The 10452-nt window shown below is 43.5% G+C and overlaps 1 protein-coding gene across 2 annotated transcripts in view; it reads left to right on the forward strand.

Moving 5' to 3' along the window:
* The window catches only part of LOC140714404 (peroxisomal N(1)-acetyl-spermine/spermidine oxidase-like), a 28441-nt gene extending 20608 nt beyond the window's left edge, over nucleotides 1-7833 (forward strand). The window contains exons 5-7 of one of the 2 annotated variants that reach the window (XM_073025673.1): nucleotides 1019-1131; nucleotides 1214-1371; nucleotides 6809-7833. In XM_073025673.1, coding sequence (XP_072881774.1) covers nucleotides 1019-1131; nucleotides 1214-1371; nucleotides 6809-6886 — 349 coding nt within the window. In that variant the 3' untranslated portion in view covers nucleotides 6887-7833. Of the gene's footprint in view, nucleotides 1-1018; nucleotides 1132-1213; nucleotides 1372-6222 lie in introns of both variants that reach the window. The other variant, XM_073025672.1, reaches the window with a different exon arrangement.
* Nucleotides 7834-10452: the final 2619 nt, after the last annotated feature.

Here is a 10452-nt window from a genome sequence, read left to right on the forward strand (position 1 = left end):
CCTAGCTGTCTAAGTGATACACAAGCCGGGTGGTACGATATGGAGAGCAAGCTGTTTCCCGTGCAACAGGCTCCCTACGCTACACGCAACTGATGAATCCAAAGGAACGGCAGAGACTGATATATTTTGGCACCGACAGCATCACAGGAGTTGCCAGTCAGTGTTAAACTCAACATAGAACTGTTTTGGGGACTCCAGCTCCAGACTTTTCCTCAGCAGTTACTCCGAAGCCTTCTCCATGAATGGCTATAGCCACAAGGCAGCAGAGGTTTCAAATCAGAGTTCCCCAACCACGGCTGATGAATCCCATCTGCCCGAAGTGACTGGTTTTAAGGCGTCTTAACCCTGTCAGTAGAAATTACTGTCAGTAGACTTAGTAATTAAGGCTAGGAGCTAGACTTGGTTGTCAGAGGCTATTTGAGATGGACATCATTAAATCATTGGGAACATTTAATAGGTAGTGGGAACTTATTCCCACTACACCTGGTGGTGGTGGACACAGAGGTACTGTAGATGCTGGAAATTTAGAGCAATATATACAAGGTGCTAGAGAAACTCGGCTGGTCAGGAGGCATCTACGGGTGGGAATAAACAATCGACATTTGGGCCAAGACCTTTCATCAGTACTGGGAAAGAAGGGAGAAGATTTAAACTTCTTTAGGGTCGGCATATTCCAAAGAGAGTACGCAGTAGAGCAGAAAATCATAGACACGAGGTACTGCAGATGCTGGAAATCGAGCAATACACACAATGTGCTGGAGGAGCTCAGCAGAGGGTGGTAGCAGATGGAACATATTCTGTGAGGAGGTCGGTTACCTTTCGTGCTCCGCAATGATCTGTTCTGGAACCCCTGATCTTTTGAAATTAGCATTTGAAAATAAAGTTTAAAATTTACATTATATACATTTTTGAATACACTAATAGAGCAGAGGTGAAGCATATTGTGTAAAGTTTGAGAAGTGAACCTAGGATATTCAAGGTTCATGCCAGACTTCATGACTGTGTTTTCTGGTTGCAGGTATGGCCATGTCCTCTTAGCTGTGCTGGCAGGGCAGGAAGCCAACCTAATGGAGCAGTTATCAGACTCTGATATTAAAGACTGTTTGACACAAATCATACATCAATTTACAGGTATAATTTCTCACATTGCATATCAATACAAGTCAATACTCAAACACCCTACAAAATACTGATAAATATTTTTTTTATTTAGGAAACCCCTCAATACCTCCACCAAAGAGTATAGTACGATCAAAATGGCACAGTGATCGGTTCACAAAGGGATCCTATAGTTATGTCGAAGTTGGCAGTTCAGGTGATGATATAGATGTTATTGCACAACCTCTCCCATCAACGTCTGCAGAGGAACAGGTATATCCCGATTCTGTTTTCTTTATTATGTAAAGTACACTCAGTGGCCATTTTATTAGGTACACCTGCTCATTGATGCAGATATCTACTCAGCCAATCACGTGGCAGCAACTCAATGCATAAAAGCATGCAGACATGGTCAAGAGGTTCCCTTGTTATTCAGACCAAACATCGGAATGGGGAAGAAATGTGAGCTAAGTGACCATGGAATAATTGTTGGTGCCAGGCAGGGTGGTTTGAGTAACCCAGAAACAGCTGATCTCCTGGGATTTTCATGCACAGCAGCCTCTAGAGTTTACAGAGTGGTAGCTTGCCTGAAACGTTTATGAGTGGCAGTTCTGTGGGCACCTTGTTAATGAGAGAGGTCGGAGGAGAATGACCAGACTGGTTCAAGCTGACAGGAAGGCAACAATAACTCTAGTAACCATGTTTTACAACAGTGGTGTGCAGAAGAGCATCTCTGAATGCATAACACGTCAAACCTTGAAGTGGTTGGCTTGCAGCAGTAGAAGACCACTGCTATACCTTATAAAATGGCCACTGGGTGTATACATTAATTTTCTATCTTAAAGATTAAAATTGCTGTTTTAGATCTTCCTCTTGGGCAGTCCCAGGGCCAGGGTGCTTGGCTTCCACGCCGTTTCTGTGGGCTCTGAGGTGGTGGATGAGCCTTGTGTGAGATCACCAGATTCTGTGTTTGATGGGGGTGGTGACTGGATTATATGCATGCTCCTTCCACAAGCTACACTTTACTCATCAGACTTGAGGAGGTATGTGCCTCCACAGAAGCTTCACTGTACTGAGTAGTTAGAGGCTCAGGATCCCAATGAGTTGGTGCGGATGAAGTCAGCAGTAGAGGATGTGTACGGACAAGAGACTGGAGACTGGAGACCTAATGTCTACGAGTTTAAGATTCCAGAAGGCCTGGACGTGTCCTGTACTGGGGTTGGAGGCCTGTGAGTATGAGGGGGTGGGAGAGAGTGAAAGTGGTGTGTTTTTGCTGTTATTGTCTTGTTCTGTTGTGGGTGCTGCTTATGTGCATGTGTTGGACATTGTGGGCATACTATGTTGGCGCTGGAGTGTATGGTGAGAACTTGCGGGCTACCCCAAGCACATCCTCGGACTGTGTTGTTAGTGACTGCAAACAATGCAGTTCACTGTATATTTCAAAGTACTTGTGACAAGTGAATCTGAACCTGTAAGTTTTCAGTGAGACTTAAAGAATGGAAAGTTATTTCCATCACCAAGCTCAGGGCTGCAGTTCATTTGCTTGTCTGACTGAAGTAGCTGAGCTTCTCAGCTGACTGTACTCTGAGCCTGGTCGCTGCAGATATTCAGCCAACAGTGGTTCATTTAATCTGGTCATGTGGATTTGGAGGATCTGTGAAAAGAGTATTAGTAGCGTTCCTCCAGTGCTTCCAGGTGTCGTCCATGTCTCTGAAGTAAGTCGGAGCACACAGACATCACAGCTGCTTGCAAACCCATGAGCTTCGGGCTGGGCTTGACATCTAAGCTTTGGAGCAAATCTTGCAATTCTTGTAAATACAAGAGATTCTGCAAATTCTGGAAATCCAGAGCAACACACACAAAGTGTTAGAGGGATTCAGCAGGTCAGGTGGCATCCATGGCAATTAATAATCAGTTTACATTTTGGGCTGAGACCTGTCATATCAGGACTGGATGAAGGGTCTTGGCCCAAAACAATGACTGATTCTTCATTTCTATAGATGCTGGTAACTACAGAGTTCCTCCAGCCTTTTGTGTGTTGCTCTCATGATTCTTAGATTGAGATTCTAAATTGGGAAAAGGTTAATTCTGATGGTATCAGAAAGGATCTGGCAAGTGTGGATTGTGACAGGCCATTTTCTGGCAAAAATGTGTTTGCTAAGTGGGAGGCCTTCAAAATTGAGATGTTGAGAGTGTAAAGCTTGTATGTGCCTGTCAGATTAAAAGGTACATATAACAAGTGTAGGGAACCTTGATCTTCAAGAGATGGGCAGGTGTAGCACTAAGCTGCTTGTAGGGATAAGTGCCTGGAGAGAGATTAGTGGGGAGGGGAAAATGGACAAGGGAATCACGGAGGGAGGGGGTAGTGGAGGTAAAGATATGTTTAGTGGTAGGGTCCCTTTGAAGATGGCTGAAGTTAAAGAGGATAACGTTATATGCAGAGGCTGTGGGGTGGTGGTAAGGATCAGAGGAACTCTATCCTTATTGAGGCAGCGGACGATGGGTGAGCACGGCAGATATGTAAGAGCAAAAGGATTGCTAGGGATACAATTGATCCTCTGGAAGATCAGAATGGTAATCCATGTGTGGAACCAAAAGAGATGGGGGAGATCATAAATGATTTTTTTGCATCTGTATTTTCTCATGAGATAGAAATGAGGCAAAATAGCATAGCTTCCTCCCTCCCCCCACCTTCCTGCTCTTACTTCTCATCTTTTTTACCAGTCTTGCTGAAGGGTCTTAGCCCAAAATGTTTCCTGGCCTGCTAAGTTCCTCCAGCATTTTATGTGTGTTGCTTGGATTTCTGGCATCTTCAGATTTTCTTTTGTTTGTCAACTTCATGGACCCTGTACAGATTACAGAGGAGGAGGTGGTTGCTGTCCAGAGGCAAATTACGGTGGATCAATCCCTGACAAGGTGATCCCTCTGACCCTGCGGAAGTCCAGCGCAGGGACTGCTGGGCCCTAGCAAAGATATTTAAATCATCCTTGGGGACTGACGAGGTACCAGATAGCCTATGTTGTTCTGTTCAAGAAAGGCTCTAAAAATAAACCAGGAAATTATAGGCCGGTGAGTTTGACGTCAGTAATGGGAAAGTTATTGGAAAGTAATATAAGTATTTAGATAGACAGGGACTGGTTACAGATAGTCAGCATGGCTTCATGTGTAGGTCATGTTTAACCAATCTTACAGAGTTTTTCAAGGAAGTCACCAGAAAAGTTGATGAAGGCAAGGTATTTGTCTACATGGACTTTACCAAGGCATTTGACAAGGCCCCGCATGGGAGATTGGTCAAGAAAGTTGGTCACTCAGCATTCAAGATAGGGTCATAAAGAAAGCTTTTGGCATATTGGCCTTCATAAATCTCAGTACTGAGGACAGGAAATGAGATGTTACATTGAAGTTGTATAAGACATTGGTAAGGTGTAATTTGGAATATTGTGTGCAGTTTTGGTTACTTACCTACAGGAAAAATGCAAATAGGTTTGAAAGAATACAGAGAAAATTTACAAGGATGTTGCTGGGTCTGGAGGACCTGAGTTATAGGAAATATTGAGTTGGTTAGCACTTTATTACTTGGAACGTAGAAGATTGAATAAAGGTATATAAAATGATGAGGAGTATAAAAAGGGTAAATGCAAGCAGGTTTCTTCCACTGAGGTTGGGTGGGACCACAACCAGAGGTTCTGGGTTAAGGGTGAAAGGTGAGAAGTTTAAAGGGAACATGAGGGGAAACTTCTTCACTCAGAGGGTCATGAGAGAGTGCTACGAGCTTAATTTCAAAGTTTAAGAGAAGTTTGGATAGGTCGATGCAATTAGGCAGTTTAATAGTTTGGCATAGACTAGATGGGCCGAATGGCCTGTCTCTGTGCTGTACTTTTCTATATTTCCTAATGAATCTCAAGGAAGATTGGCCTGTCAGAAACAGAAGATTGGCCTGTCAAAGACAGAAAAGCTAATGGAAACATTCTATAACATTAAACTGCATACTAGATCACAAATTAGGGTTAGTCCTTAAGTGGTTGCAACCAACTCCAGCTGTGAACAGCTGGCTCTTGCTGTTGATGGATTAAACCATGATATCAATATTTTCCCAGTCTTATTAATAAATTAAATAAAGGAAAGAGTAGTTACTTGGACAATACTGAATTTTCCACAGTGAGCCCATATAGCTGTGTGGCATATTTAATGGACATTTTCAAATCCTGTGTGATATTTTGTACTTCTGAAAATAATTTTTTTAAATCATTATTTAACCTTTTTTCTCTTTTAATTTCTTCAGATAATGTATACAGGCTGCTCATTTTGCCCTTTTCCTAATGATGAATTATCAATATTTTATAAACGGCCTATATTTTCATTTTAAGATTTAAGTTTGTTTATTGTCATTTTTCAGTACACAAGTGTAAAGCTCACAGAATGGTTGTTATTTTGGATCCAATACAACATTAAAAAAAACACCATAAGCATAAAAACACAATAAATATAAACGCATAAGATAGATTATATAGATTGATTGACACCAGGCACAGAAGTGCCTGTGCATAAGGTGATTGACAGGAAATGATGAAGTAGTGTTGGTTTGGTTGTGGAGGGATGGGTTAGTGAATGGAGGTGTTGATCAGTTGTACTGCTTGAGGAAAAGGTTTTTGAGTCTGGTATCCTGGCGTGGATGCTACGTAGCCTTTTTGCTGATGGGAGTGGGACAAACAGTCCACGAGTGGGGTGGGTGGGATCTATTAAGATATTGCTGGGCTTTTTCCAGCACCTTTCTGTATATACAGTATGTTCTTAATGGCAGATAGGCCAGGCAGTTTCTGTACCACACGGTGATGCAGCATGTTAGGATGCTGTCCATTGCACAATCTGTAGAAGGTTGTGAGAATTGGTGCGTATAGTTCAGCTCCATTCATCCTCCTCAGAAAGTGGAGGTGTTTACTAGGCTTACCTTAAACTCTAAGCATCAGGGCTGGGAGCAGGAACAGCTACCCTGACCACTCTTGCCCTCAGTGAGACCACGGCTGATCCAGTGGCTGAAGACTATTTAGAATATTAAAATAGAAGTCTTTGAGGATAGATATTTGTGGTTCATGGTGCGATTTAATAATTTCACATTGCCGTTAGCCTTTACAGGTGCTTTTTGCTGGTGAAGCCACTCACCGAACGTTTTATTCCACGACCCATGGTGCCTTGGAATCGGGATGGCGAGAAGCAGACCGCCTGAGAGACTACTACCTGCATCACTGTAACGTGAAGGGTTAAATTACCTGGCAGTCAAAAACCACTTCTGCTGCGCTGGTAGCTGATTGGGCCGTTCAAAAGAAGTGGCAAATCTGTCCTCATTTTCAAGTTATTCTTTACCATTCCTTTGTTTTTCATGCCCCCCACTATACGTGGCTCTTGTTATCTCCTTATCTCTCTTACTGGCTCCTCTGCTTAGACTTTGATCCATGTGAGTTTAACTATTAACAACTTTCTGTGCTGGATGAATTCTAGACAAGTCACTCCCAGAAAGATAGAGACAGAATCAGGGTTAATAGCACCTGCACACGTTGCAAAATTTGTTGTTTTGCAGCAGCAGTACATTACAATACTTAACAGTAAAAACTATAAATTACAATAAGAAATATATTTTAAAAGGAGAATTAGATAAACAAAAGAGAGGGGGGAAATGTAGTGAGGTAGCATCATTGGTTCAATGTCCTTTCAGAAATCTGACGGTGGAGGAGAAGAAGCTGTTCCTGAATCATTGAATGTGTGCCTTCAGAATTCTGTACCTCCATCCTGATGGTAGCAATGAGAACAAGGCATGTCCTGGGTGATGAGGTCTTTAATGACGGATGATGCCTTTTTAAGGTGTTTTGGATGCTGGGGAGGCTAGTGTCCATGACACGGGTGGCTGTGTTTGCAAGCCTCTGCAGCTTTTTCTGATCCTGTGCAGTGGCCTCTCCATGCCAAATGGTGATGAAACCAGTTCAAAGGCTCTCCATGGTGCATCTCTAGAAATTTTTTAAGTACCGGTATCTTTGGAGACATTTCAATTCTCCTTCAACTCCAGATGAAATATACCTGCCCAGGAAAGATCTTTAGAGATATTGGCACCCAGTGCTGAAGAATACTGAGGACTTGGCAGAGAAAGGTGTCAGACGGGAATGACAGGGTTATTGTCTTATTTTGTCTTTTTTTTTCTTCCCGTGAGTTTTAATGTAAGGTGCAAGCTGGCCTCCAGATTGACATGATGCATAGCATTTATGCTCTCTGCCCAAGCCCTGTCCATCTCTCTATGGCTCAATCCTCATAACTCAGTCAGTTGACTGTAAAAAGCAATATTCTTCTTCTTCTCTGCATGGCCGTCGTTGCTTGGATGTTATTCCTTGGTCTCGGTAATCAAAACTAAAATTTATTTTCAAAATGCAAATAATTTTGTAGATTATTAAATATTTTCTATCGATTATCAATGACAGGTTCTTAACGTCTGAATATCTGTGGCTCATTTGAATTTAATTGCATCTTTTGAACCCAATTGCTGGAAAAAACTTTTTTTTGCTTTGAATTTACTGAAAATGTCACAGCAATATGTAAAATGATTGTTTTTCCCGTACTGTACGGACATTTGATGAACAATGCCTGAAGTGCACTTAAAATTCTCATATTGAGTCCACAAGAATGTGATTTTTACATACATTTAAAATTACCGAATGTCTGCAAATCTATTAAACACTTACTTATCCTGGATTTCCAGCATCTGTTTTGTGTATTTTACTGAGCACTTGTTTAGATATGATTAAATTTTGAAACTTATTTGGCATATACCCCCATCATTGCAAAGTGCTTTGAGAGACTGGTTCTATCACATCTGAAATCCTGTCTGCCCACTACCCTGGACCCCCATCAATTTGCCTATTGCACCAACAGGTCAACAGAGGACACCATCTCCACGGCACTTCATTCTGCCCTGACCCACCTGGACAGCCCCAACTCTTACATCAGAATGCTGTTCATTGACTTTAGTTCGGCATTCAATACTGTGACCCCCTCCAAGCTGATCGCCAAACTTCGCCAGCTGGGTATCAGCTCATCCCTCTGCAATTGGACCTTGGAGTTTCTGACTAACAGACTCCAATCTGTTAAGTTAGACAACCTCTCACCCTGACAACGGCATGCCTCAAGGCTGTGCTGAGCCCTCGTCTGTACTCCCTTTTCACCTATGACTCCGTTCCTGTACATGGTTCTAATGCGACAGCCTATAGGGATGAGGTCCAGCAACTGGCCGCATGGTGTGCTGACAACAACCTGGCCCTTAACACCCAGAAGACCAAGGAGATCACTGTGGACTTCAGGCATGCTAGAAGCCACACTCATGTCCCCATCTACATCAAAGGAACTGTAGTAGAGCATGTATCAAACTTCAAATTCCTTGGTGTCCACATTTCCGAGGATCTCACCTGGTTCCTGAACTCCTCCATCCTGATCAAAAAGGCGCAACAGTGCCTTTATTTCCTGCGGAGCATCAAGAAAGCTCACCTCTGTCCCAGGATACTGACGGACTTTTACCGCTGTACCATTGAGAGCATACTCACCAACTGCATCTCAGTGTGGTATGGCAGCTGTCCCATATTGGACCGCAAAGCACTCCAGCGTGTGGTGAAATCTGCCCAGTGGATTATCGGCACCCAATTTCCCACCATTGAGAACATCTACCGTAAACGCTGCCTGGGCAGGGCGAAAAGCATTATGAAAGATGCATCTCACCCTAACCATGGACTTTTTACTCTCCTCCCATCCCATAGGTGCTGACAGGAGCCTCCGCTCCCACACCAGCAGGCACAGGAAGAGCTTCTTCCCTGAGGCTGTGAGCCTGCTGAACCTCACATCACAGCGCTAAGCAGTATTGCACCCATAGAGACATGAGAATACAGAATAGAGGCATGCAAGCTTCAACTAAGTTATCTAGTCTAGCACTATTTCTGATCCTTTAACTCAGAATTCAAATATAAAGAAATAAAGAATGAAAAGTAAGTTACCACAAACAGTCTTAACAGGAGGGGATCAGCAGCTATAGGTTGACTCATTATAGAGTCTAATGGCTGAGGGTAAGAATGATCTCATATAGTGCTCTTTGGAGCAAGGCAGTTGTCTTAGCCTATTATTAAAAATATTCCTCTGTTCAGCCAAGATGGCATACAGAGGGTGAGAAACATTGTCCAGAATTGCCAGGATTTTCCAGAGGGTCCTTTGTTCTGCCACAGCCTCCAATGTGTCCAGTTTGACTCCTATAACAGAGCCAGCCTTTCTAAACGGTCTATTAAGCCTCTTGTCACACCACTGCACAGAAAATTGTACTGGCAACAGCAGATTGGTAGAACATGTGAAGGAGAGGCCTGCAGACTCCAAAGGACCTCATTCTCCTCAGGAAATCGAAGTGACTCTGGCTCTTGTACACAGCCTCTGGTGATGCTCCACTCAAGTCTGTCATCCAGGTACTTGTAGGTCCTCACCACATCCTCATCCTCACCATCAATAGTAACAGGGAGCAGTGCAGGCTTAGTCTTCCTAAAGTCCATCACCATCTCCTTTGTCTTATTAATGTTGAGCTGCAGATGATTCAACCTGCACCATATGACAAAGTCCTCCACCAGGGCCCTGTATTTATCCTCCAGACCTCCCTTTGTACACCCAACTATTGCTGAGTCATCAGAGAATTTCTGCAGATGACATGACTCAGTGTTGTATCTAAAGTCCGAGGTGTACAGGGTAAACAGGAAGGGAGGCAATACAGTCCCCTGTGGGGCCCCAGTGCTGCTTATAGCCATGTCTGATACACAGCTCCGAAGCTGCAAAAAACTGTGGTCTGCCAGTCAGGTTACCGTTATCCAGGATACAATGGAAGAGTCAACCTGCATTGAGGGCTGTACGGTATTGAGAAATCAAAAAAACATGATCCTCACAGTGCTGCCCTGCTTATCCAGGTAGATGACAGCATCCTTGATTCCAATGTGCTCCTGGTAGGCAAACTGCAGGGGGTCGAGCAATCTGACCAGTGTGAGCCAGGACCAGCCTCTCTGGGGTCTTCATGATGTGTGAGGTCAGAGCCACTGGACGGTAGTCATGTTCATGTCAGTCAGCTGTTGAAGGTCCGGCCACTGCAGAAAGCCAAATTCCTAAGGCTGAAGTTGATTGATAATTCTTCCTCTATCACCAGACTGAGAGATAACTCAGTCCTGCTCAACACTTCAGGGCTTCTGCTGAAGGTGTGGCTCCAAGGATAAATCCACCAGTAGAAGGCTGAGAGGAGAAGGAAGGTAATGGAGACAGGAATTGTGGAACAGTGCCCAATTCCAGAAACTGTGGGCT

Source organism: Hemitrygon akajei, chromosome 21 (genome assembly GCF_048418815.1).
Source record: "Hemitrygon akajei chromosome 21, sHemAka1.3, whole genome shotgun sequence".
NCBI classification, from domain to species: domain Eukaryota; kingdom Metazoa; phylum Chordata; class Chondrichthyes; order Myliobatiformes; family Dasyatidae; genus Hemitrygon; species Hemitrygon akajei.